Here is a 26,702-nt window from a genome sequence, read left to right on the forward strand (position 1 = left end):
TAGAAAATGAAGTAGGAATTGATACAATAGAACCCTGACTTTATTATTATGTCCGCACATTTAATGGCTTTCCTCGACAATTCCAGGGTTTTGGGATCACACGGCACGGTAAAACAATGTAATTTTTCCGTGTTCGTTTGGTAGACAGAGGTACCACCCGGTACAACAGGCGAAGGCATTGTAAACGTACGAATAAAAGCAATAAAAACCAGAAAGAACTATAGTTTATATCGGTTATATGCATTATGTCGAGGTTAGAAACAACGTAAACCATGCTGACAGCAGATTTGCGGGAGGTGATCGACGCCGGCGGGCGAAGTGAGGGTAGGGGTAGAGCAGGTTACTATCAGCGCTACGTAGTGGCGGGGGACGTTGAGGCGGACTGCCTGCTATATTAAAATCTAATCGAGTGCCGAGGGGCTAGTTGCCGACATAGGTAGTCTGCAGTAGTATATGCTCTAAGTACCGTTTCGAGCCAACTTCATGCATACGCTTACATTCAGTTACTCAGTGAAGCTCGGTGAAGTGAGGGAAGCTTTGATAATTATTATCGAGTTGGTTGCGATTGTACCATAATACTGTATTTTTCATAACTGTAACACAGTTGTTGGATAATATTCTTTTTCTGCTGTTAAGGTGAGTAAAATTTTAGAAAAAATTTTCTGGCGATCAACAGTAATTATTCCAGTCGTGGTTACAATTGAAGAAATCATACTTTGTCTCCATTTTTATACCTCATTCATAAGGTGCTGAGTGTGTATTTACCCACTAAACAAATCTCGGTAGTCCTCTAATTAAGGCTAAGAATCTTTGCTACTGTTGAAAACCGTCCAATTATCAGTGAGAATTTTTTTTCTTCCCATTTAACCAGTCAAGTAACCTCACATATGGCTCAAACAGTTTCTAAATTATATGTTGAAATGTTTACTCAATGCTTCAACTTCAGTACCACTCCAATTTCTTTGCACTATTGAGTATCACAAGCTGCAACCATATTTAAAGCTACTGCAATTATTACTCATGTATTTCAGGAGCGAAATTTCCACACCAAGAAATAAAGAAAATGTCAGATTCAGAGGCTAGTAATTTTTCGGACAATGACAGTGACGCGGGAGGCCGTGGTGGTGGTGGAAGTGAAAGCGAGCCTGAAGACAACCGTTCGGTAAAATCTGGAGTCGGTAGCGACGCAGGTAGTGGACACCGTTCTCGTAGCGTATCGAGAAGTAGGAGCAGAAGCAGATCAAGATCACAATCCAGAAGTCATTCAAGATCGAGATCACGCTCTCGTTCTGGTTCTGGGTTAGTAAATACTAAATTTGTGTTAAGCAACAAGTCATGCACAATAATCTTGTTCTTTTACAAAGGGACATTATGCCAATGATATTTTTGTAAGTTTTCACACCTATGGTACTGAAAAGTGAGATCTGAAATAACAATACCCCAAAGCCATTCGACCCCGCCGCATATAGTTTTCGAAAAAATCGATTTTGAATTACTACGAGCGTGTTATGTACATTAAACGGTAAGCATCCGATAGCAAGGTCCGTGGTACACCAGGCAGCGTACCAGGTGAGTAATTGTTGAATTGCTGATAAGTTTTTTATATTCATTTACTTTTTCTTTAAATGTCTGCTCACATCACTTACTTGTCGATTTGATCAAATTTATGCTCATCGACAGATATTTCGTGATTTTCAATGACAAAGGCAGATCTTGCTTTCGCTTACCTCTCGTTTCCAAAGTTGGGCTTATTGTTGAAAATAGTAATTCCTAACCTCTAGAGGATCGGAAAACCGATATATCGGCTGACCCTGTGATATAAATTTTGTATATAGTTGATACATGATATCAGACACTAATTTGGATACTTTTCAAGGGCTATTTTAACTCACAAATCCCGGCCGTCTAAAGATTAACCAACAATATTTGTGATAAATTAAATTTTCATAAAAAATCTGCCAGCCTTCCTGAAGTTCTACAGAAATGTTCTGTGCAGTTGCAGCTGTATCTCGCAAGTAGGTAATACTAGGAAATGGCTGGTTGGCCCATTGTAGGCCCACACGCTAGTATAACCTATCTGCTGAAATTCTTAATATTTGTCATAAATTAAATTTTCATACAAAACCTGCCAGCCTTCCTGAAATTCTGCAGAAATTCTCCCACAAGCCCATAATGGGCCGAACAGCGATATCCTAGAATTACCTACCTGCGGAACTCAGCTGCAATTGCACAGAAGATTTCTGCAGAATTTCAGGAAGGCTAGCAAGTTTTGTATGAAAATTCAATTTATCACAAATATTGTTGGTTAAGAATTACTATTTTCAATAGTAACCCCGACTTTTAAAGCGAGAGGTAAGCAAAAGCAAGATCTGTCTCTGTCATTGAAAATCATGAAATGTCTGTTGATTAACATAAATTTGATCAAATCCGCACCTAAATAATGTAAGCCGACATATAAAAGAAAATGTAAATGAATATAAAAAAGTTACTCATGGTAGTTATCGTACCAGCGATCCAGCGATTACTGGCCTAGTATGCTACCCGGTGTGCCATGGACCTTGCTGCCGGGTACTTACCGTTTATTGTACATAACACGTTTGTAGTATTTCAAAATCGATTTTCTAGAAAACTGTAGGCCGTGGGGTCGAACAGCTTTGGGGAATTGTTATTCGAGTTCTCACCTTTCAGTACCATAACTATGAAAAATTACAAAAATGTCATTGGTGTAGTGTCGCCTTGTTAAGCCGAAATTTAATTGTGAATAATATTTTTTCTTTTCATGCAAAAGTTCGGATGCTGGAGGTAGCCATCGAGCGGATGAGGCTGAAGAAGCTCATTCTGGTGATGATGAAGAAGTTGAGGCTGAGGAAGAACCAGAAGGTGAGTCTTTAACACAGTTGTGACTGATTTGATAAAGCAGATGTGATTATCGAGATCTGATGTACTTTTTTCAGGGGAAGATTTGGATGGTAGTAGTGATTATGACGAGGAGGAGTACGAGGATGATGACAGACCAAGCAGGAAAAAGAAGAAGAAAGACAAGTCAGTTACATGATCCGATCCATACATTAATTGATGATTTTTTAACTGATAATCCTTAAAGAAATACGGCAAGTATTCCGTTTACCTGCTATTCTTACAGATTTGGTGGTTTTATTATCGACGAGGCTGAAGTGGATGACGAAGTTGAAGATGACGACGAATGGGAGGATGGAGCGCAAGAGATTGGAATTGTTGGAAACGAAGTGGACGAATTGGGGCCGACTGCACCTGAAATTGAGGGAAGACGTCGAGGCACAAATCTGTGGGAGTGAGTAAAAGGATAAGGATATAAAAATCAAGAAATACACGGAACAGTTTGCCAAATAACCACATCTATACCTGTACAATAATCAGTGTTAACCAGTGTCTAACAATAGCTATCCTGCGAATTTAGTTCACAGAAAGAAGATGAAATTGAAGAGTACCTCAGAAAGAAATATGCCGACGAATCTGTCGTTTCGCGTCACTTCGGAGATGGGGGTGAAGAAATGAGCGATGAAATTACCCAGCAAACGCTTTTGCCTGGTGTGAAGGACCCCAATCTCTGGATGGTCAAGTGCCGTATCGGTGAAGAAAAAGCCACCGTGCTTTTACTCATGCGAAAATTCATAACGTATCAGTTTTCAGGTACGATGGTTCAATTTCCCAATTGCAATATTTTATTTTTCCATTTGCTAAACGTTCTTTCCTATTTAATTCGCAGGAGAACCATTGCAAATAAAGTCCGTTGTTGCGCCCGAGGGCGTTAAAGGTTATATTTACATCGAGGCATACAAACAGCCTCATGTAAAGGCCGTTATAGAAAACGTCGGTAATTTGAGAATGGGTATTTGGAAACAACAAATGGTTCCGATCAAGGAGATGACGGATGTACTGCGCGTCGTCAAGGAGCAAACTGGCCTGAAGGCAAAGCAATGGGTTCGTTTAAAGAGAGGAATATACAAGGATGACATAGCGCAAGTGGACTATGTGGATTTGGCGCAAAATCAAGTACATTTAAAACTGCTACCGAGAATAGACTACACGAGACCTCGAGGTGCCCTAAGAACTGCACAAAGTGAATCCGAGGCACTGAAACGCAAAAAGAAAAGACGACCACCGGCGAAACCTTTCGATCCAGAAGCGATCCGCGCAATCGGTGGCGAGGTGACCAGCGACGGAGACTTTTTAATATTTGAAGGGAACAGATACAGTCGAAAAGGGTTTGTTATTTTAATCACTTAAGCTCCGAGTTTCTAACACCAAAAAATTAGGTCTAACTGAACTTTTACCGTTTAGATTTCTCTACAAAAATTTCACGACAAGTGCCATTATCGCCGAAGGTGTTAAACCGACGCTCTCTGAACTGGAGAGATTTGAAGAAGCTCCCGAGGGTATAGACATAGAACTAAGCGGCACTCCGACTACAGGAGTTTCTGCCGGTAAAGAGGATCAGGCAGTTACTCATTCATTCAGTAATGGCGACAATGTAGAAGTTTGCGAGGGAGAATTGATGAATTTACAAGGAAAAATTGTATCAATTGATGGTAACATGATAATGGTCATGCCAAAGCACGAGGAACTCAAAGAAGCCTTAGAATTCCAGGCAAATGAGTTAAGAAAATACTTTAGAATGGGAGATCATGCAAAGGTAATCTTTTTACAAATCTTGGATTCCGTATTTGTATTATCTTTTATTCAAACGGTTCCAAATCGTCAATTTTTCAAATTTGCAGGTAGTAGCTGGTAGATACGAAGGAGACACGGGGCTGATTGTACGTGTCGAACAAAATAGGGTTGTTCTTTTTTCCGATTTATCAATGCACGAGCTAGAGGTACTCCCACGAGATCTACAACTTTGTTCTGACATGGCAACCGGCGTTGACAGTTTGGGTCAATTTCAATGGGGTGATTTAGTACAGCTCGATGTTCAGACCGTCGGTGTAATCGTTCGTTTGGAGCGCGAGAATTTTCACGTATTATCGATGAACGGAAAAGTAGTCGAAGCGAGACCTCAAGGTCTTACAAAGCGTCGTGAAAACAGAAACGCAGTCGCGTTAGATTCGCAGCAAAACACGATCCAGAAAAAGGATATAGTGAAGGTATGTTTTCGGATTTTCTAAGAACATCGAGTCCAAAAAATGATCCAAAATGTTAACACAATTCTCAAATTAACTTGAAAGGTAATCGATGGACCGCACGCAGGCAGAGGAGGTGAGATCAAGCATCTTTACAGAAGTTTCGCGTTTCTGCACTCGAGAATGTATTTGGACAACGGAGGAATATTCGTATGTAAAACTAGACACCTTCAGCTAGCTGGAGGCAACAAAGCTGGAATGGGCCCTGCGATGTCGCCATCGTCCGGATTTATGTCTCCCAGAATCGCATCACCGATGCATCCCAGTGGGTAGGTATCTAAAATGAGAATTCTTGCCACAAAAATCGTATGTACTTCTCTCAAGAAAAATTTAACCAATGAATTTACGCTATCATTTAACCAGTGGCGGGTTCGGAAGAGGTGGCGGAGGTGGCGGAAGAGGCAGAGGCCGAGGTGGAGGTGCGAGACGTGACAGAGAGCTGATCGGAACAACGATAAAGATAACGGGTGGGCCATACAAAGGTAACGTTGGAATAGTAAAAGACGCAACAGAGAATACGGCGCGTGTAGAACTTCACTCGACGTGTCAAACGATATCTGTGGATCGTTCACACATTGCGAACGTTGGCGTGCCGACCAAGGATGGTGGATTCAGTAGCTACAACCGGACCCCGGCTTACACGGCCGGTGGTCAGACTCCAATGTACGCTAGAGATGGTTCAAAGACTCCGATGCACGGTTCGCAAACGCCGATGTACGAAAGTGAGTACTGAAAAAATCTAAAACACCGTTTATACTATGGTGAATGATCAGTGAAAACACAACAGTGGTCATTTGTGTCATTCAACTTCTTCTATTTTTGCAGACGGCTCGCGCACGCCTCATTATGGCTCGATGACCCCTTCGCACGACGGTTCTCGTACCCCTGGTCAATCAGGAGCATGGGACCCGGCTGTGACAAACACGCCAGCGCGAGCGAACGATTTCGACAATTACAGCATGGAAGAAGGAGGGTCTCCGGGTTACGCTCCTGGTTACCCTTCGACTGGCGGTCCGTTCACACCCCAAACACCCGGGACAATGTACGGTTCAGAGCAGAGCTACAGTCCCTATCAGCCTAGTCCTAGTCCGGCTGCAAGCGCAAGCGCAAGTCCGAGTCCAGCCGGTTATGTGGCCACCCCATCTCCCTCGGGAACTGGATACACTACGAGTCCGCACGGCGCGTTTGCATCGCCGTCACCGATGGGTTATAGCCCGATGACGCCTGGTAAATTAATAAAAATTTATGGGAAATTCTCTGCATGTTTTTTTTCCACTAGTTCAAACTCTATAATTTTTTCACTCGAATATACAGGCGTTGCAGGCAGTCCTTACAACCCTCAAACACCCGGCGCCGGACTTGACACTGGGGCTAGTAGTGGTATGATGATGGGCTCGGAATGGCATACCCCGGATATAGAAGTACGGATACGCGATACTCACCAGGATCCGGCTCTGGCAGGACAGCAAGGAGTAATCCGTGGAATATCGGTAAGTTATACTTGAGTGAAAAACGTCACAGTCGTCAACAAATTACATCAGCTTTAAACTTTCACCAATGCAAGAAGATTAAGAATGTGCACGAACTGATACCAAAATCATTACGTAATATCGCTTAGTTTCTTTGTAACAAATAAACTATTCCACATTTTGTTTACAGGGTGGTATGTGCGCAGTTTTTCTGCCTGCCGAAGACAGAGTGGTGAATCTGTTATGCGAGCAACTAGAGCCTGTCGTTCCATCTCGCGGCGATCAGGTCAAAGTTGTCGTCGGCGAAGATAGAGAAGCAGTAGGAATTCTTCTTTCTATTGATAACCAAGAAGGGGTCGTTAAACTTAGTACAGACGCTGTTAAGATGCTGCACCTGCGATTTCTGTGTAAAATGAAGGCTTCTACGACTTAATAAGCTAACACGAGTGTCTTGTTACAGAGTCGGATAATACTTTGCATTCTCAGTTTTTAAAAGAGATCGGTGCAGACGTTAATCTTGGGAAATAAGTTATTTTAGGGGCAATTCGTTCCGCGTCGAATATCTACAGCAATCTTATAGTTTTATGTACCACGCAAAGTTTGATACAAGTTAATACAATAATTCTACTGGAACAGATCAATTTTAGTATGAAAAGAAAATGTAGTAAATAAAGTAACGCTGCCCACAAAAAGGATTCAAAAATCTTCATTCAAAATATTCTAAGCTACGAACTTGCAAAAAATGTCAGTTGGATCATTCATTGCGCCTCATTCGGATTCAGTAAAATTTAAAAACGGAATTAATTGTATCTTACCAACGTCTGCAAGTGTCGAAACTCTAACATTATAAGAATGCATTAAGTTGTTTTGCATTCAAGATTTGCGATAATTACTCGTTACGTATAGTACCTAATTAAAATGAAATATTCGTTATGATATCCCAACACTTTACATAGGCCTGAAAGATTAATAGTTGTAACGATCTAGATGGGATCTTTCTGCTGACAAATAAATTTCTATACAAAATTTAATATCAGTCGTTTAACTCTCACATTTTTCCCTCACGAATCGCTGTCTCGTGAAGTCTCAAAAACGCGAGTTTTTTTTAGTATTGCGTCGGCTAATAAGCTATGAATAAATATATCACAGTTTTACGCGAAATCAGTGAGTATCATAGGCATTCCCAAGTATACGTCTATGGTGAGTATTACAGTAAAAATTGACATTTCAACGGCAGAGAGTGGGATCTAGGGCGACCCAGAAAAATTGCATGATTGAAAGAACGTTCAAAGCCGCGCATTACAAATGAAACGTAGGAGTTTTGAATCAAAAATGTATTATGTCAACTTTTTCAGAATAAATCAAAATATTCCAGACATTTTCCGGAACTTAAGGAGCATTAGACGCCCTGTTGACACGGTAAGTAAATTCAAGCATGGAATTTCACCAAGATAAATCACTTAGTTTATTGATTTTTGTTTGAATGTTTACATTAGTTTCCACCCTTGGCAGCCAGCCTCTTGTCACGTTCTTCAGCAATGGACAACTTGACACCCTTGCCTCTTGGCAAACTAACGTAAGCCTTAGATCCTTTGCCAATAATGAACACGTTGTTCAGCCTAAGAAAGAAAAATCAAGTTTAGAGATACCTTATTTCGAGGTGCATGAACAATCGCAAATTGAAATTATTCTACATGACAATTTGTTTGTATCCTTCCTGGGTAATACGGAAAGGTGAGCTGTGACCTGACAGTGACCTTGGAGGGACATTAATTTCATTTTGGCCAATTTTTGACTGAGACACGTTTCAAGATACAATGCCTTAGCTTCGATACGGCCAAATTCATGAAGTACAAAATTGAAAAAAAGATAAATATTTAATAGAAGGGGTTTTTCACTACCTGGTGGCAAAGGTGTGTCCTTGAGAATCTTTGATATGACAGATGTCAAAGGATCCAGGATGACGCTCACGGCTCACAACACTGCCAACACGACCCAAATTCCTGCCTCCCGTGATCATGCACAAATTGCCTTGAAAATTGGACAACAAATTGGAATAAGTTTACGAAATTCGCGTTGGGTGAACTATTACTTTCACACAAATTCGAGTATTTTCAATTCACAGAATCTAGAAGATAGCGAAAGATATGTACCAGAATCAAATCGAATAGAGTCAATAATTTTTCCTGTGGCAATGTCCAGCTGTATGGTGTCATTCACCTTGATTACAGGGTCTGGGTAACGCAATGTTCTACCGTCATGGGTAACAAGGAAGGGAATTCCTTTGGGTCCGGTTTGTACACGTTTAACTTTGCAGAGCTTGTACTGAAAATAAAAGCACAGAATAATTACCACCGCGAAGTGTAAATCTCTAAAAGTTAACCTGAATGTTGCTTAAATACCTTAGCCTCCTCGGCGGAAATTCTGTGAATGGTAAAACGTCCCTTGACATCATAGATCAGGCGGAAAAATTCACCAGTCTTTTCAATAGTCACGACATCTGTAAGAATATAAAGAAAGTATAGAAGCGCATGCATTGATAGTTGCAGGGCTATTATTATTACTAATATGTTAGACATTCCATGTTTTATTAGTTGTTTCCTCCTTGGGTAATACAAATTAAACCATTTGACAGTGTATCTGTGACCATAAGAAGGATGATTTGTTATCGGCCAACTTTTGACTACAGTATTATTCAAGACAAACTACCATAGCTTCGAAAGGCCGAAATACAACAATTTGTGCTAAGCATACTTGGTCTACGAATATATAAATATTCACATCTTACCCATGAAGCCGGATGGGTAGTTGGGGTCGGTCCTGACTTTGCCATCAACTTTGATGAGGCGTTGCATAACAATTTTCTTTACCTCGCAATTCGTAAGGGCATACTTTAGCCTGTTGCGAAGAAAAATTACAAGCGGAAGAGACTCCCGTAGCTTGTGGGGCCCTGTTGATGGCCGAGGTGCATAGACACCTCCCAACTTGTCTAACATCCATGCCTTAGGCGCGTTTAAACGCTTCAAGTGCTTTTTGGGTCCACGAGCCTGAAAATTAAATGTTTGCAATTAGCTAAGATTCTGGATCGTGCCATCAGATATAATAAACAGTAGTGAAAGTCCGTCGAGGTTATGTCGCAAAATAATTCCTACGACTATCAACCTGACTTTAAAACGACGACGAAAAGAAGAGCCTAAGATTCTTTACTGCAACTGCGAAAGTATTAAGTAAACTGTCAAATCGCGGTTATGGTGAAAATTTTCTGTCGTGATGTTGTTGCTTCGGCTTGCAGATTAAGTACAACCTTGGTGGCTCACGAATACGTAGAGAAAGATTTCGAGAATTATTCCCGGAAGAATGTATGTTTATGGAGAGTCAAATAACGCGATAAATAATTTCGGAGCATATACGGATAACTTGAGCTCGCGTGCGTGCCAAACAGACACAAGCCGAAAACACACGTTCACTTCAGACAGGCTTATCGCACTTTATTCTTCGATTTCACATAAAATTCGGATATGTTATCCCACACCGTTGATTACACTTCCATATTTTATACTATACTTATTATGGTGATGCGTGATATTGGCGATGTTTAAGGATTTGTATCATCGGTCACAGGACAAACTTACCATCTTGGATTTCTGAACGGAAAAGAGACCGTAGACTAGGGAGAAGGCTATGGAGGCGGACACGGCTGGCGAAGAAGAAGCGAACCCGAGTGACGTCGTAAATAAGATGGCAACCACTATCCGTATGGTAATACCGGTAATACTGTTCTCCTTCTTGATCGACAGAAATTACTTCCGTTTCAGTTTTTCAAATTACATAGGAGTGATGGAAAACGCAAGTTTGATTTTCTTTGACCCACTCGATTTTATACAAAGATTGAAAATTAATATGTACTGTAATAGTGGAACGTTGATACATTTACCGGAATTTACTTTGATAGACCAGGAAAATCCGAGTTTATCACGGTTCCACATGCGTTATACAATATTTAAATATCATTTATAGTTTAATTATTAACCTAAGAATAATATTGTAATTTGAACAATTATAAGCCGTCATTAAATATCGACTGAAGCTCACCCATTTTCCCTGACTTCATAACTTCTCGCTTCTCCTAGCTTCTCTCCTATTTACTCGTTATTAACCTTTCGTTGAAAGTAAATTCAATACATTTTTATAATAATGGATTGTTGGTTTATTTCACCCGGTAAGGACAATTCATTGAATTTATTTTAGACTTTGTTACATAGGTGAAAAAAAACGTGAAATAATGTATAGACCACTCAATAGAAAAATAAATAAAAATAAACCATTTCTCTTGAATGAAGGGGGAATTTTTTATTATCAAATAATTCGTTGATTTCCAGTTTTAAACGAAAAATGGTAATAACCAAACTTGTAGTAAATTTAATTCTCTACAACTTTGTTACGAACATTTTTTTGTCTACGATTGATATTTTCCGACTCAAACTATTAATTCAATATGGCGGCCGAAGCTAGAAAATCTGGAATTAGACAACCGATGAGCCCCCCACCCTCATCGATCCAACGATTACAAAAATAAAATCATGCTGTTAAATCAATGCAACTTGAGGTATTTTCTTTTTTTTACATTCCGACTGGGTTACTAGTCTCGGTCTCTTTGTGCGGTTCTTTTTTAAAAATTTATTTACATTTCTTTATAATTGTATCAATCTTTTTTTTCTAGAAGTATTGTACAGCAAATGTGAAGATCCTGCGAGGGAAAGGATTATTTGAGTTGAGTGATATTCATTTGATTCAACTAAATGCTATTGTCAAATGCGGCGAACACAACCCTTACTTAATTCAACAAAATACTTTTGTTGGACGAAACACTTGTGACAACTTACTTGCCATCTAGGGGTGTAAATCCCCTAGGCCTTTTTTCCCCTAAATTAAATAAAGTTAAAAAAAATAAGGTAATAATAATAAAAATGAAAAGAAATCGTGAATTTTTTTGGAAAAATAATAATTATTTCTTAAAATTTCCATTGCATCTTTCGAGTATACTTAAATTTAATTATTGACTATATTAACTACATGATGCTTTAAGGTAAACTTGCACAATGTTCTAAAAAAAATTTGACGTACAAATGTTCGACAGTTTATTTTTTAAAACAATGTTTGTCGCTGGGGCTAGAAGCATCCCAGTCTGGCAAGTATGTGATTGTACCGAAGTGTGGTAAGTAAGGGTTAATATAGAATTGATTGCAATCCTTTGAATGATCATGCTGACTATCAATTTATTCAAGACTAGCAGAAATACCCGGCATTGCCCAGGTTATAATTTTTTCTTTAATCGTTAAAATAAAATCACTTGGAAGATCCACAATAGAGGGAGCGTCCATAATTGACGTCATCGAATTTTGAGTTTTTGATCCCCTCCCCCCACTTTTATCATCTTCTGTCAGACTTAACGACCCCCATTCCAAGTGACAACAAAAAAATTTTGTTCGTTTTTAGTCATTATCAATTTCGATCACTCGAAACTTGGTATTATGCTTTCTTCGTTTGTAATACGTCTGATTATAAGTTCATGTAACTTTAGCCATCTCCAACTTCTTTCAAAATTCGAAAAGTTTTTTATTGTTTTAATTTTGTTGTTTTACAACGGGCTGCACATAGGTTTGATACCTGCCTTTGAGCTTAGCTCAAATTCAGTATGTGCGGTGATATATGCTAATGTAGTATTTTTTGATTTGCAATATATGCGTACAATTTCCGCTTTTTAAAAATACCTAGAGCAATATCCCTTTGCTAAACATTCATTGAAAATCTTGCTCAGAGGTTTAGCTATAAATATACGGGCCAGCTTGTTTCAATATGTTTGCATGTAGTTGATCTAAACAAGTCATTTTATTTTTTAGTAGACTTATTGTTTATACTGGTTTAGAGATATTAGTAGACTTCAAGAATATTGACTCCCTTATGCTTCTACTATTTGATTCATTACTAACATAGGCGTCAACCGATGCCATAATTTGGGCTAGATTTTTGCCTACCGTACCAAAGAACTTATTGAATTCATTAGCAATATTTACATCCTCAGAATTACACATTTATCACAGTCTAGCTCACTTATTTTAGCCTCTCCGTTAATTTGTCTACCTACTTTATTATTAATATATTTCCGTATTCCTTCATTACCATTTTCTATCTTTTTTATATATTCTGAGCCATTTTGTTGCTTTGCAAATTTAATAATTCCATTTAATTTATCAGAATACTGTTCACATTTTCTTTTCCTGATTATTTAGATCAACTTACCATTTTTTATATATAGTGTTTTTAATGTCACAGGATTTAATAATAGCCGTGGTGATCCAAGGTTTCCTTGGAAGTCTCCGTTTATTAATTTTTTTATTCATTTTAGATTTATCACCAAGGTCATTTAGTTTGGTAAAGTTTTTAAAGACAACTATCCGGTATATTTCAGTTATGGGAGTAGATTCTAATGAACGAACTGCATCTAATTGTATCAGTATTGGATCATAATCCGTTAAGTTGTATACAAGTTTATGAGCTTAAAAGTTTACACCATTGCTTTTAATATAAAAGTTGTCGATGCAGGATCCTCCACCAGAATCATTCCTCTTGGTAATTGTTGTTATAGATGGAATTTTGTACTGAAATATATAGTAAAGAACGCAAGACAATTTTTTCTAATAGTGTTATCATAGCATCTACTATTCCCAAAAGAATTCTGAAACAATTTTAGCTAAGCAAGTGTCGAATGACCGAAGTAAAAATCCTTACTACTACGAATTTTTACTAAATTTGGAACATTTCGTATTGTTTCGTATAAAATTGTAGATATGTATGGTTTTCGATAAAGATTTGTTAATTTGCTTTAAAAATTGTAGTGCCTTGCATATTTTTTACAGAAAAAATTCAAATTTTCTTCAAAATCAACAAGTTTTTATGAAAAATCATGCATATTTACAATTCTGTAGGAAAAATTGTTTTGTACAAAATGTTGAAATTTCTTTCAAAATTCGTAGAAAATCGTAGAAATCATTTTGACCAGGCTGTTCTCTTTTAATACCACGTACAAATTTACCAGCTTAAAAATAATACCTATATAAACAAGGTCTCACTATCTCCCATAATAATAGCAGTACTAGTAATAATAATAGTAATGAAGATAATTATAATGCCGGAAATTACAAGACATTAACATTATAAAATAACATCAAGTTAGAAGTGATCAAAAATTATCATCGTGTAGTGCGTAAAACACATACATGGAAATAATTTATGTTTGTGAATGTTCATTTGATGTAGGTACATTTTTCTTAGTCATCGATGTAAAAAAGGGGGAAATAAAAAATGGGTGCGTGTACTTATGTACGCGCGTGAGAAGTTATACTTCTTTGGCATCTTTGAAAAACAATAAAACAAATAACGGATGTCTTACATTATATTTAAATAATCTATTAAATTTTTGTCACGAACTTTTTATTAAATGTTCTATTAAATTTATTTCTTCATTTTGTAAATATTAAAAAACCAATAATAAATATTCAACATTGATAATTTAATAATAATATTTAGTATTAATTATATTAAATAATGATATTTTAATTTATATCAATAAATAATACATACGGATAACTAACCTCAATTATATTGGAGCACTTGAAAAAGTATTTCAGCACAATTTTTTCACTAATATTCACAAATAGTAAATAATATTAATCCAAATATTCAATTTAAATCACTACTGAATATATTTTATTGCCACATATATAATTCGCACTTGTATGAAAATAAAACACGTGTTGTGACTGTAAAAACTAAAACCATGTGGATAAATATTTAGCTTTTTTTCGAGACTTAATGAATTCGGTTGAGTGGGCAACTTCATCCTGTTAATTTTGTGTTACAGTTTTGTGTTACTGTGATGCGCGCGCATCCTGAAATTTCACTCTCATCAGTTTTTCATAACGCGCCTAAAGAAGTATAACTTCAAAAATGAAATACTTCCAACCAAGCAGAAGCGATTTTATCAAGCTTACATCACCGATCGGTTTAGTATTCTCACGTTGCGTATTGTTTTCAATAGGTAAAAAACTGCGCTCTTTGCATACTTCTGGTCTCTTCTTACCTGTGAAGGTCTTATTCATAGTCTTATTATTAGTGGGCGTTGTTTTCACAAAGATCTTCAGCCGGAGAATCAGCTTCTGGCTTGCTCTGCAATTCAATCCCTACGAGTACTCTGCGACAATTCGGACTAGGGATGAGAATCGAATGAAAAATATCAATATTGATATCAAATGATATATCAAGAGATCAGTATCGATATTAAGATAATATCGAGAACAAAATATCTATCTTAAATGGGGTTCTGAATCCATGACTAGGAAGTAAGAGAGAAGGAGATGAAACTCCGGAAAACAAAGTCGGGCCAGATTTCAGCCCAGAATTAATAGTATCGATTTCTGCCACTTGCTGCGTCCGTGTTCTTTAGTAGTTCAAATATTATGATTATTGAGTGTTGATCAGTTGTTGATAGCTATCTAGTTTGCATGCCAACTCTGCGCCAAAAACGGGCCTACTTATTACTGGCACGCAGGCTTAAGCCTAGGGGTAAATTTAGGGGCTTACCCCCAAAAATTGATGGTAAAGCCACACAAATTAATTGTTTTTTTACCGGAACCTCGACCGAATTTAATTTATTGACCAGTTAAAGTACAGGTAGTCATCCATGGGATGAACTACCGTCTATAGAAGTGTTCGAGACACTTGTACACAGGACTGGAATACAACCTTAAAAATAACTTATAGATAACTTAATAACTAAGATAAAAATAAAAAAATAAAAAGTGCACAAGGTAGTGCAAAACAGTTGAGTAACCAGCTGTCTGGTAGTAGTGTAGTAAACAAGTAGTGATTTATTTTTTGTAGAGTTTGATTTTGTAAATAATTGAGTTTATTTTTTTCTTTTATTACAATAATGGAAAATATATAATCAGGTGTTTTAAATGTTATTTTTCACCCAAATTTTTAATTCCTTTTTTATACTACTTCTTTTTGTTTCAAGTGATTTTAAATCATTTGGAAGTCTATTAAAAAGTTTTGTCTCATTAACATAGCTTATGTTTTTACACGTCGTCTTACATATTTTTGGTAGCTATATGCTTTTATACCTTGTTTTGCTTGTTGATTCATTATGGAGTTTTGATAATTTTGAATAGTGATAGGCTAGTGATTCAAGCGCATATGTTTGTTCAAGATTTAAAGGGTAATTTTCAGTTATAAATGTATTTTTGCTTATAATTTTCAGAATATTATTTTGTAACCTATTATTTGAGTGGCTTAATTTTTTTTACCCTAGAACCTCGACCCGTGCCACTCTGGAGATTTTTGGTGATATTGTCACACATATTGGAAGACTCTGTAATTTTTTTAGCAAAAAAAGGGTCCATCTTGAATAAAAAAAATAAATTTTTCCCTTTTTGGTAAAAAATCAGCGTTACCGGAACGTAAAAATTTTTTTTATTCCTCAATTCCTCTCGAAAGCTAACAAAAAACTACAACTTTTATGTAGAGTCATTTTTTTTCAGTTACTTCAAGTTTCCGAGATATATTCATTTGAAAAAAACGGCAACTTCTGAAATAATGAATTAAAAAATCTGAAAAAATTCACATAGAGTACCTTTTAGTAGTACTTTGATATAACCAATTATGGGGCAGATCTGAGATGGTCAAAAAGAAGTGGCCGAGTTGACAGAGAAACCCTCATATAGGGATTCCCACGTCAACTCGGTGAATCAAAAACATTGACCCTCTTCGATTATCTCAGTGATTTTTCATATGATAGTTCTTAGAAATTATCTGAAAATTATCGAATCTGAATATTTTATATATTTTCATATAGTGTATGTACATGTACGCATACATCTTCATTATAATATAATAATAAATGGAATGCATTGGGTATAGATAATTCTTCATGGCTATATGAATTATACATATACAAACATTAAATTTTATTTACGATTATTTTTCTCGCTGGGAATACATTATACCCTCCTTCTATATTGAACGCGAATTCGTATAGATATACAAGAATTTAATAATGTTAATATATCATTTTCGTGGCATTCAATGATAAAAATGAATGTCCAAATGCATATATAATATATGTATATGATTGCCTTAAGATATCAAATGAGAAATAACCAGACAACTTCTTGATTAGTCAGTTTGTATTGTATTTACTAATGGTGTGTAATGCACTTTTATAATACCGTTATATCTATAATCCCAATAAAATGACATAATAAGCTCTTGACTCGAGAATTCTTTCAAAGTGAATCCTCAATTGGGAGGTTCACCCTCAACTTGGAGGTAAACCCTTGACTTTGGGGTTAACCCTCACTTAAGAGGTGAGCCCTCAACTTGGGAGTAAACCCTCGATTTGGGATTAGACTCTTGACTTGAAAGTAAACCCTCAACTTCGGAGTAAACCCTCGACTTGGGAGTAGACCCTCGACTTGAAAGAAAGCCCTCAATTTGGGAGTAAACCCTCGACTTGGGAGTAATCCTTCGACTTCGAGGTTAACCCTGAATTAAGGGGTACGAGGTTGAGGGTTATTTTGGGGGTTTTTTCCGTAAGGGCTGGTATGGAAAATTACGAATTTCTACAAAAAATGATAAAAATTGAAAATTTCCTATAAAAAATGATTACGATTTCGAACTCAGACAACATAAATTTTCTTTCTCGTAGTATTATAAGCATTTGATTGAAAACTACAGCTTTTTATAAACTCCATAAATTATCGTAAAATTGGACGAATTTTTGCCAAAAATTGTGATTATGGACAATTTTAGAATTCGATTTAGTTTGATAAGATTACGAATATGCATGGGAATGTATGAAGTAATATTTTCAATCAACCGCTAGATGTCGTATCTCCCTCACAGGCCTGAGTTCTTGATTATCGTTTTGTCGGGGCAGGGCATTTCGAAGCTAATGTTCTCGTTGGTTTACAGACCTCCGAAAGTGGGAGGGTTGGTTACTTTTGAACAAAATTGTTGAGATTTAGTTACCTCTACGACAATGTAGTTATCGTGGACGATTTTAACATAAACTTGTATTCAATCAGCTACGGGATCACCAATTAGTCTGAGCGTAGCTAATTTGGTGACGGAAAACTAGAACACACAGTCATCAATTCTCTGCCCTCCGAATTAATTTTCTACAAACGATACGTAGATGATATAATAACATGTGTGCACAAGGACAACATCCAACTACTAATAAATGCGTTTAATTTGTATCATCCACGTATAAAATTCACTTATGAAATTGAAAAAACCAATAGAATTAGTTTTCTTCATGCGTGGATAATTAATTACGAAGGAATAGTGAAAACTGACTGGTACCACAAAGAAACTTTGTCTGCCAGATACAGAAACTATCAATCTCACCATCCGCTTCAGTATAAAAAAAAAGAGTAGCAATAGGCCTATTTGATAGAAGTATTATACTCTCCGATGCTCAATTTAGAAAGCGAAATTTGAAATTATTACGCGAAACTCTGAAGAAAAATGGTTATCCAGCAAAACTGATCAGGCATTTACAAGAACAACGAATAGGTAAACATTATAATAGTTGCATAGAAAACAATGTGGATAACATTGATACTAGCAAACACAAATGTCTTGGATCAATCCCTTTTATTGAAGGCCTATCACAAAACATCAAAAAGGCACTGTCTAAAGAAAACAGCAATGTCTCGTAAAAAATTACTAATACCTTGAATAATATATTTACGTCTTTAAAATCAAAAACAGCCACACTGGAACAATCCAATGTTGTCTATAAAATCGATTGTAAAGATTGTGATAAATGCTATATTGGCCAATCATCGCAGCATCTAAAAAAACAGATTGCTAATCATAAGTATGATATAAAAACACGGGGTCCAGATACATCGGCGTTGGCCCATCACTCATTGGTCGAAGGCCACAGGTTTGATTTTGAAAATGTGAAGATTATGGACAAAGAAACTAATTGGTATAATAGGATCATAAAGGAAATGCTACATTGCATATTTCTAAAAACAACACTATCAACAAAAGAACTGACATTCAGGATTTGAGTCACCTCTATTCTGACATGATATAAATTGTCAAGAGTACATGTATTGACTGTTCTGTAAACAATTTTCCAACATACCAACAAATATGTAAATAGATGTATGACCTCAAAGATAGTTGTTATAATTAATATTAAGAGAATAGTCTGTCAGTAGAGGCATATGGATAATCACTTCCTTCTTGAACACCATGTACCAAACATAATAAGTGCTAAGGAATGTCGCTACATGTAAGTTTTTTTTAATGATCTAATTTATCAAAGTAGTTCAATATTTGTATATTTATTTGTAGATTTAAACCAGCAATTTACATCATATACATACTTGACTTAAGACTAATAGTCCCAAGGACAATAATATCGCGCAGGACTGGCGAAAGTAGATGGAGAAAAAAATAACAAAATAGTTATTTAAGATATAACTAAGAAAGTTTATCAATAATAATATAATAAAATATAATGTGAAATATAAAATAAAATGATCATTTTTGTTGTAGTTTTTCGGTGCTTGAGTAGTTTCTTTGTGATATTTGGTAGCTCTTTATTTGCCTCTTTATATTTTTTTTACTACATTCTAATATTTTCAGCTCATGCGTGAGTCTGTTATAGCTCTTTATTCCCTGAATCACATGATTTTTAAAGCCTATAGTTTTGGAAGTCTTTGGTATAACAATGGTTTTGTTTCTAGTATTGCTTCCCGATTGGGTGTATTTGGTTTTCAAGTCGTCATAATGATATAGCAGTGACTCCAATGTGTAAGTCTCGCGGATGTTTAGAGGTTCCATCAAATCAGCATTATTTCGTGCAATTATCTTCCATAGTCTGTGCTGGACCCTCTCAAGAGAGTCCATTACATTTCCGTATGCTCCACCCCATGCTATTATACCGTAGTGAGCTATACTTCCAAAAAGTGCATGGTACATCATTACCAGAATTTTTTTATGAGCGAAATGCGATAGTCTCCAGAAAACGTAGAGCAAACGTCTGGTTTTTTTGACAATGTGGTCTATTTGAAAATTCCACCTGAGATGACTATCAAAGATAACCCCTAAGTACTTTGTACTCTGTACTCTCTTTATTTCCATACCGTTAATGGTAATTGTGAACTCTGTCGGAATGCTGACTTGATAAGCCCCAAAAGGGATGAACACAGTTTTTTCTACATTTAAAGTTAATTTGTTATGTTTGAGCCAGTCTCCAATTTTATCTAAATAATTCACCATTTTGAGTCTTGCTTGCTCCCAAGTTGAGTCGGTGCTAATTATCGAAGTATCATCAGCAAAAGAAACAATACATCCTTGTGGTAATTCATCGAAAATATCATTTATGTATATAACAAAAAGCAGTGGCCCTAAAATTGAACCTTGCGGCACTCCCATTTCAACCTTTGTTTCTTTGCTTTTGGTGCTATTTAAATTTACAACCTGCGTTCTATCTGTCAGATTGCTTTTGATAATGTCTAATGCCTTTCCCCTAATACCGTATCTGTATAATTTCCTGAACAAAATTTCAAAGTTTACGGTGTCGAAAGCCTTTGCCAAATCCAGGAAAGTGACAATGGTGGCATTCGTTTTGTCTATATTTTGATAGAGTGTATTTGTGACGAAAGCCAGCGCATCTTTTGTGCCCTTGCCTTGTCTAAAACCGTATTGCATGCTAGCGATCAATTCATTTTCCTTGATGAAGTTGGACAGTCTTTTGTGCAACAACTTTTCGAAAACCTTGGCAATATTAGACAGTAATGAGATTGGTCTATAGTTTTGGCTTCCATTCAGGACCTGCACTGCAGGGATTGGTCAGCTGTTCCCTCATCCAGCTCGGTTGATTGCATGGTGCAGGCACTAACAAGCTTAAAGCCTCGATTGACTCCTGTGTCCCTCTGCGCACGGTTCGCCCCTCAAAGGCCCCTGCACCCTGGTTCAATGATGAAATCAGGCAGCTTATCAGAGAAAGGGACTCTGCGCGTAGGGCTTTCTTTCGCTCGCGTAACCCTTTGGTCAGAGTTAATTTAAAATCCCTTCGGAACCGGGTTCAAACAACGATCCGTGCGGGTCGCAGCAGATATTTTGCGGACAAATTGAAAGGGGTCACAGATTCCAGGTTGCTTTGGAAAAAACTTCGGGAAATGGGCCTCATCAAACGCAAAAGCCATGCTATACCCAATCACCTCTCGACCAATGGTTTTAACGACTTCTTCATTTCTGAATATATGGGAGGAGTGCAGGATTATGAATCGTCTGTCCTCCTCCCGTTTTTGACTCCGACTTCAACTTTCGGTATGTCACATTAGCCCAGATCAAGAAGTGTCTATCCCTGTAAAATCAAACGCGAGGGGTTGCGATGGCATCCTTGTCAGCTACCTGAATCTAGCTGCATCAGTTGTGGTGCCCATCCTCCTCGATATTTCAACTTCTCGGTAATGCATGATGTCTTTTCGGAAATTTGGAAGCACTCCACACTGTGCCCTCTTCCTAAAATCTCTAGTGCCAAAAGTACAATGACTTTCGACCTATATCCATTCTCTGCGCTACCTCTAAGCTGCTCGGAAAACTTGTTTTCAATCAGCTATCTGATTCTTTTCGCGAGAGTGGTTGTTTAGACCCATGGCAGTCCGGTTTCCGAAAGGGTATTAGTACGCAGAGTGCACTTATTTGTGTCACTGTAATAACGAAAGGACTTAGAGAATCAAAGGGTTCTCTGTGCGATTCAAGCGAACGCCGAGCCAAAGAAGTCTCACAAAACAAGGAATATTTTAGAAAGAAAATGGATATATTTGATTACGAAGCTCTCTTTTTAAAGTCTAGAGACTGACTCATAGAAGATACTTCTTCCCACTGAGGCCTGACTCCTGTGGATTTCCAATTCCGAACTAGGAGGAGTTCTGAATCTTTCTCCTGGGCGATGATCTAGTCTTCTTTATTTTCAACGAGAGAAATTTGACGAACGTTAAGCGAGGGATCTTACTGTTTAATTAAACGAGAGCACTGTTTGCAATCGTCCCCGCACGGACGACGAGAAAGTGCATCAGCATTACCATGCAGAACTCCGGGACGGTGTTTAGTTTCAAAGTCATATTAACCTAACCTCTCCAACCATCGAGCTACTTGGCCTTCAGGTGATTTGAACGAAAGAAGCCAAGGTAAGGAAGCATTGTCTGTCCGAATCAAAAATTTCCTTCCATAAAGATAATGATGGAAATGGCAAATAGATTTTACCATCGCTAATAATTCCCTACGGGTAACACAATAATTGCGTTCCGGTTTAGACAAGACCCGACTGAAATAACTAATAACGTGCTCTTGGTTATCCTGAATTTGAGACAAAACCCCACCTATACCACAGCGAAAAAGCGTCAGTATCTACGATGAATTGAGAATCGGTGATGGGATAAGCTAATATCGGCGATGAAGTTAATAATTTTTTAAGGAGAACAAAGGCTCCTTCGCATTCGGAAGTCCAATCAAAAACAACTTTAATTCCTGTAAGAGCATGGAGGGGTCTCGCTATAGAAGCAAAGCCCTTAACGAAACGTCTGTAATAAGTACAAAGTCCTAAGAAACTTTGAACCTTTTCTTTTGAATCGGGACGAGGCCAATTCGAGACCTTTTCTATTTTAGAAGGATCTGTCTTAACACCTTCTGCTGAAACGACGTGTCCGAGAAAGGTTACTTCTTTTTTGAATAAATGACATTTTTTGGGACTCATTTTTAGACCAGCTTGGAATAAACGACTAAAAACCTGCTTAAGATTTTCCAATTCTTTATCAAAAGTCTTACCGAACACGATAATGTCATCGAGATAAACTAAACAAATCTTGCCAGTGAGACGTTGAAAGGCGAGTTCCGTCGCTCTTTCGAAGGTAGCTGGAGCATTACAAAGGCCAAAAGGCATAACTTTAAATTGCCAAAGTCCACCTAACCCTGTGACAAAAGCTGTTTTCACTTTATCTAACGGATTCATTTCGACTTGCCAATAACCGCTCTGTAAATCTATCGTAGAGAACCAACGGGCACCAGATATTAAATCAAGGGTATCTCCTATCTGAGGAAGCGGATATGCATCTTTCTTGGTGACCTCGTTCAACTTCCTATAATCTATACAAAACCTCTTGGAACCATCTTTTTTATTGACTAAGACAATGGGAGAAGCCCACGGACTAGAAGACGGCTCAAAAACATCTGCTGTTCTCATATCTTCTACTAATTTTTCAACTTCCCTGCGACCGTTTGAAGGAAGCCGTCTAGCTGCCTGTTTAATCGGAGCGTTATTCCCTACATCTATCGAATGCTTAGCGATGGTACATCTCCCGATGTCGGCAGAGTCTTTAGCGAAAGTCTCTTTAAAATCGTTAAAAAGGCAAACGAGACTGTTAGTCTGAGCGATATCTAAATCTTTAGAAGACCTAGTAAAGAGTTCCGTGAGATAAGAAGGAACGATTAAAGAGTCCGAAACATGTTCTAAAACGCGCAAAGACGAGAGGTTTCTTTCTGTTGAGGAGAGTTAATATACCTAGACGTTTCGTGGTTGATTTTACGGTAACCAGAACAGAGAGTCGAATCCCCGGTAGAAATGACGCAGTTGTGAGCGGAAAGAAAATCTACGCCTAAAATGCCTTCATCTTCTATATCAGCTACTAGAACTTCATGTGGGGATTGGAGATAATTCGCTACTGTTACCTGCACGACCATCTTACCTACGACAGGGGTAGTTGCTCCGGTAGCTGTGCGAATAGACACAGAAGGATTAATTGAAGCAATAGACGAAATCATATCAGGACGAACAACGGAAATTTCGGCTCCGGTATCTATCATTCACAACCTAGTCCGTTAACGGAACCTTTAGCATATAGGCCGGTACGACGCAGACCTCTTACCACGAACTGTGAAGCAATAGGGCTAAGGAACTTGGAAGAAACCGACAATTTGTCTATTCGCACCGCTACCGGAGCAACTACCCCTGTCGTAGGTAAGATGGTCGTGCAGGTAACAGTAGCGAATTATCTCCAATCCCCACATGAAGTTCTAGTAGCTGATATAGAAGATGAAGGCATTTTAGGCGTAGATTTTCTTTCCGCTCACAACTGCGTCATTTCTACCGGGGATTCGACTCTCTGTTCTGGTTACCGTAAAATCAACCACGAAACGTCTAGGTATATTAACTCTCCTCAACAGAAAGAAACCTCTCGTCTTTGCGCGTTTTAGAACATGTTTCGGACTCTTTAATCGTTCCTTCTTATCTCACGGAACTCTTTACTAGGTCTTCTAAAGATTTAGATATCGCTCAGACTAACAGTCTCGTTTGCCTTTTTAACGATTTTAAAGAGACTTTCGCTAAAGACTCTGCCGACATCGGGAGATGTACCATCGCTAAGCATTCGATAGATGTAGGGAATAACGCTCCGATTAAACAGGCAGCTAGACGGCTTCCTTCAAACGGTCGCAGGGAAGTTGAAAAATTAGTAGAAGATATGAGAACAGCAGATGTTTTTGAGCCGTCTTCTAGTCCGTGGGCTTCTCCCATTGTCTTAGTCAATAAAAAAGATGGTTCCAAGAGGTTTTGTATAGATTATAGGAAGTTGAACGAGGTCACCAAGAAAGATGCATATCCGCTTCCTCAGATAGGAGATACCCTTGATTTAATATCTGGTGCCCGTTGGTTCTCTACGATAGATTTACAGAGCGGTTATTGGCAAGTCGAAATGAATCCGTTAGATAAAGTGAAAACAGCTTTTGTCACAGGGTTAGGTGGACTTTGGCAATTTAAAGTTATGCCTTTTGGCCTTTGTAATGCTCCAGCTACCTTCGAAAGAGCGACGGAACTCGCCTTTCAACGTCTCACTGGCAAGATTTGTTTAGTTTATCTCGATGACATTATCGTGTTCGGTAAGACTTTTGATAAAGAATTGGAAAATCTTAAGCAGGTTTTTAGTCGTTTATTCCAAGCTGGTCTAAAAATGAGTCCCAAAAAATGTCATTTATTCAAAAAAGAAGTAACCTTTCTCGGACACGTCGTTTCAGCAGAAGGTGTTAAGACAGATCCTTCTAAAATAGAAAAGGTCTCGAATTGGCCTCGTCCCGATTCAAAAGAAAAGGTTCAAAGTTTCTTAGGACTTTGTACTTATTACAGACGTTTCGTTAAGGGCTTTGCTTCTATAGCGAGACCCCTCCATGCTCTTACAGGAATTAAAGTTGTTTTTGATTGGACTTCCGAATGCGAAGGAGCCTTTGTTCTCCTTAAAAAATTATTAACTTCATCGCCGATATTAGCTTATCCCATCACCGATTCTCAATTCATCGTAGATACTGACGCTTTTTCGCTGTGGTATAGGTGGGGTTTTGTCTCAAATTCAGGATAACCAAGAGCACGTTATTAGTTATTTCAGTCGGGTCTTGTCTAAACCGGAACGCAATTATTGTGTTACCCGTAGGGAATTATTAGCGATGGTAAAATCTATTTGCCATTTCCATCATTATCTTTATGGAAGGAAATTTTTGATTCGGACAGACAATGCTTCCTTACCTTGGCTTCTTTCGTTCAAATCACCTGAAGGCCAAGTAGCTCGATGGTTGGAGAGGTTAGGTTAATATGACTTTGAAACTAAACACCGTCCCGGAGTTCTGCATGGTAATGCTGATGCACTTTCTCGTCGTCCGTGCGGGGACGATTGCAAACAGTGCTCTCGTTTAATTAAACAGTAAGATCCCTCGCTTAACGTTCGTCAAATTTCTCTCGTTGAAAATAAAGAAGACTAGATCATCGCCCAGGAGAAAGATTCAGAACTCCTCCTAGTTCGGAATTGGAAATCCACAGGAGTCAGGCCTCAGTGGGAAGAAGTATCTTCTATGAGTCAGTCTCTAGACTTTAAAAAGAGAGCTTCGTAATCAAATATATCCATTTTCTTTCTAAAATATTCCTTGTTTTGTGAGACTTCTTTGGCTCGGCGTTCGCTTGAATCGCACAGAGAACCCTTTGATTTTCTTAGTCCTTTGTTAATTTCCCCCGTTGTTACAATATCAAGCATGCTATCGACTGTCGGAAACTTTTCATTCTGTAATACGCCTCTAACCCTGAGTACCTTATTGCTGAAGTCAAACCGTGGTGTACTCCACCTATTCTAGTCTCCGTTGTTTATCGGCCACCAAACAGCCAACCTAGCTAACTTCGAGCAGGACTATGGCTTGCTTTGTAACAACTACAGCCTCTCTCTAATCTTTGGCGGCTTCAACGCGGACCAGCTCGGTAACTCCTACCATGCTTAAAACGTTCACTCCTTCTGCTTTGCGCATGCTCTTCACCTGTTACCGTCGGAGGCTACTCATCATCGCACACTGCGGATTCACTGTTGGACCTCTGCTTGGTCAGCGATCTGAATGCTGTTCTCGGCCATGGGTAGACGGATGCACCGTTCATCTGATCTTCATCACCATCGCGATTAATTCCCCCCCTCTTGCGGACAAGCTGATCGTACTCTGAGCGTAAGCTGAGCGCGTTCGTACAGGGCTTTCTCGTCGGAAAGATTTCTTCAACAGCTCGAAAGCGGCGATTGGGTCAGTTTCTACCCAGCTGCCTCTGTTGACGAAATGCTCTCGTGCCTGCAGGGTAACATCACTTCGGCCTTAAATGTGCATGCGCCACATCGCACCTTTCATGTAAAGCGTCGGCAGCCTCCGTGGATCTCACCTGAGCTTCTGTCCCTCGCTCGCACCAGGGACGTTTACTATCGAGCCTACAAGCGATCGCGTAGCCACGCTTCTCTTCTACAGTATCGTGACCCCAGGGACACTTTGCATAAACGCATCACTGCCGCTCGCAATTGCATTTTATACTAGCCGACTTGCTGGAATGAACAACTCTGGAATGAACTTAGGCTCCTTGGCCTTGTGCCTTCGCACCATAATGATTTCAGCAGGTTCAGTGCTGATGAGTTTGAAATCC

At 38.2% G+C, this 26,702-nt stretch overlaps 2 protein-coding genes across 3 annotated transcripts; one reads left to right on the forward strand and one right to left on the reverse strand.

Annotated features, from left to right (window-relative positions):
* The first annotated feature begins 466 nt into the window (after positions 1-466).
* LOC124179580 (transcription elongation factor SPT5) lies at positions 467-7,659 on the forward strand. The gene is made up of 14 exons (XM_046564134.1): positions 467-636; positions 1,032-1,299; positions 2,789-2,880; positions 2,955-3,042; positions 3,143-3,310; positions 3,437-3,669; positions 3,746-4,244; positions 4,321-4,672; positions 4,758-5,123; positions 5,205-5,428; positions 5,523-5,881; positions 5,985-6,386; positions 6,474-6,649; positions 6,819-7,659. The coding sequence occupies exons 2-14, from the start codon at positions 1,064-1,066 to the stop codon at positions 7,059-7,061; spliced, it is 3,438 nt and encodes a 1,145-aa protein (XP_046420090.1). The 5' UTR covers positions 467-636; positions 1,032-1,063; the 3' UTR covers positions 7,062-7,659.
* Positions 7,660-8,069: 410 nt separating this feature from the next.
* On the reverse strand, positions 8,070-24,133 carry LOC124179582 (40S ribosomal protein S4). Of its 2 annotated transcripts, none has more exons than XM_046564136.1 (6): positions 24,129-24,133; positions 9,417-9,675; positions 9,031-9,128; positions 8,782-8,953; positions 8,530-8,659; positions 8,070-8,247 (listed from the first exon to the last, which is right to left on the reverse strand). In XM_046564136.1, exons 1-6 carry the CDS (start codon positions 24,129-24,131, stop codon positions 8,121-8,123), a joined length of 789 nt encoding a protein of 262 aa, XP_046420092.1. In that variant the 5' UTR covers positions 24,132-24,133; the 3' UTR covers positions 8,070-8,120. The 2 variants fall into 2 exon arrangements, with proteins under 2 accessions (XP_046420092.1, XP_046420091.1); XM_046564135.1 differs by lacking the exon at positions 24,129-24,133 and adding an exon at positions 10,261-10,349.
* Between the last annotated feature and the right edge of the window lie 2,569 nt (positions 24,134-26,702).

The sequence above is a fragment of the Neodiprion fabricii genome, chromosome 4 (genome assembly GCF_021155785.1).
Source record: "Neodiprion fabricii isolate iyNeoFabr1 chromosome 4, iyNeoFabr1.1, whole genome shotgun sequence".
NCBI lineage: Eukaryota > Metazoa > Arthropoda > Insecta > Hymenoptera > Diprionidae > Neodiprion > Neodiprion fabricii.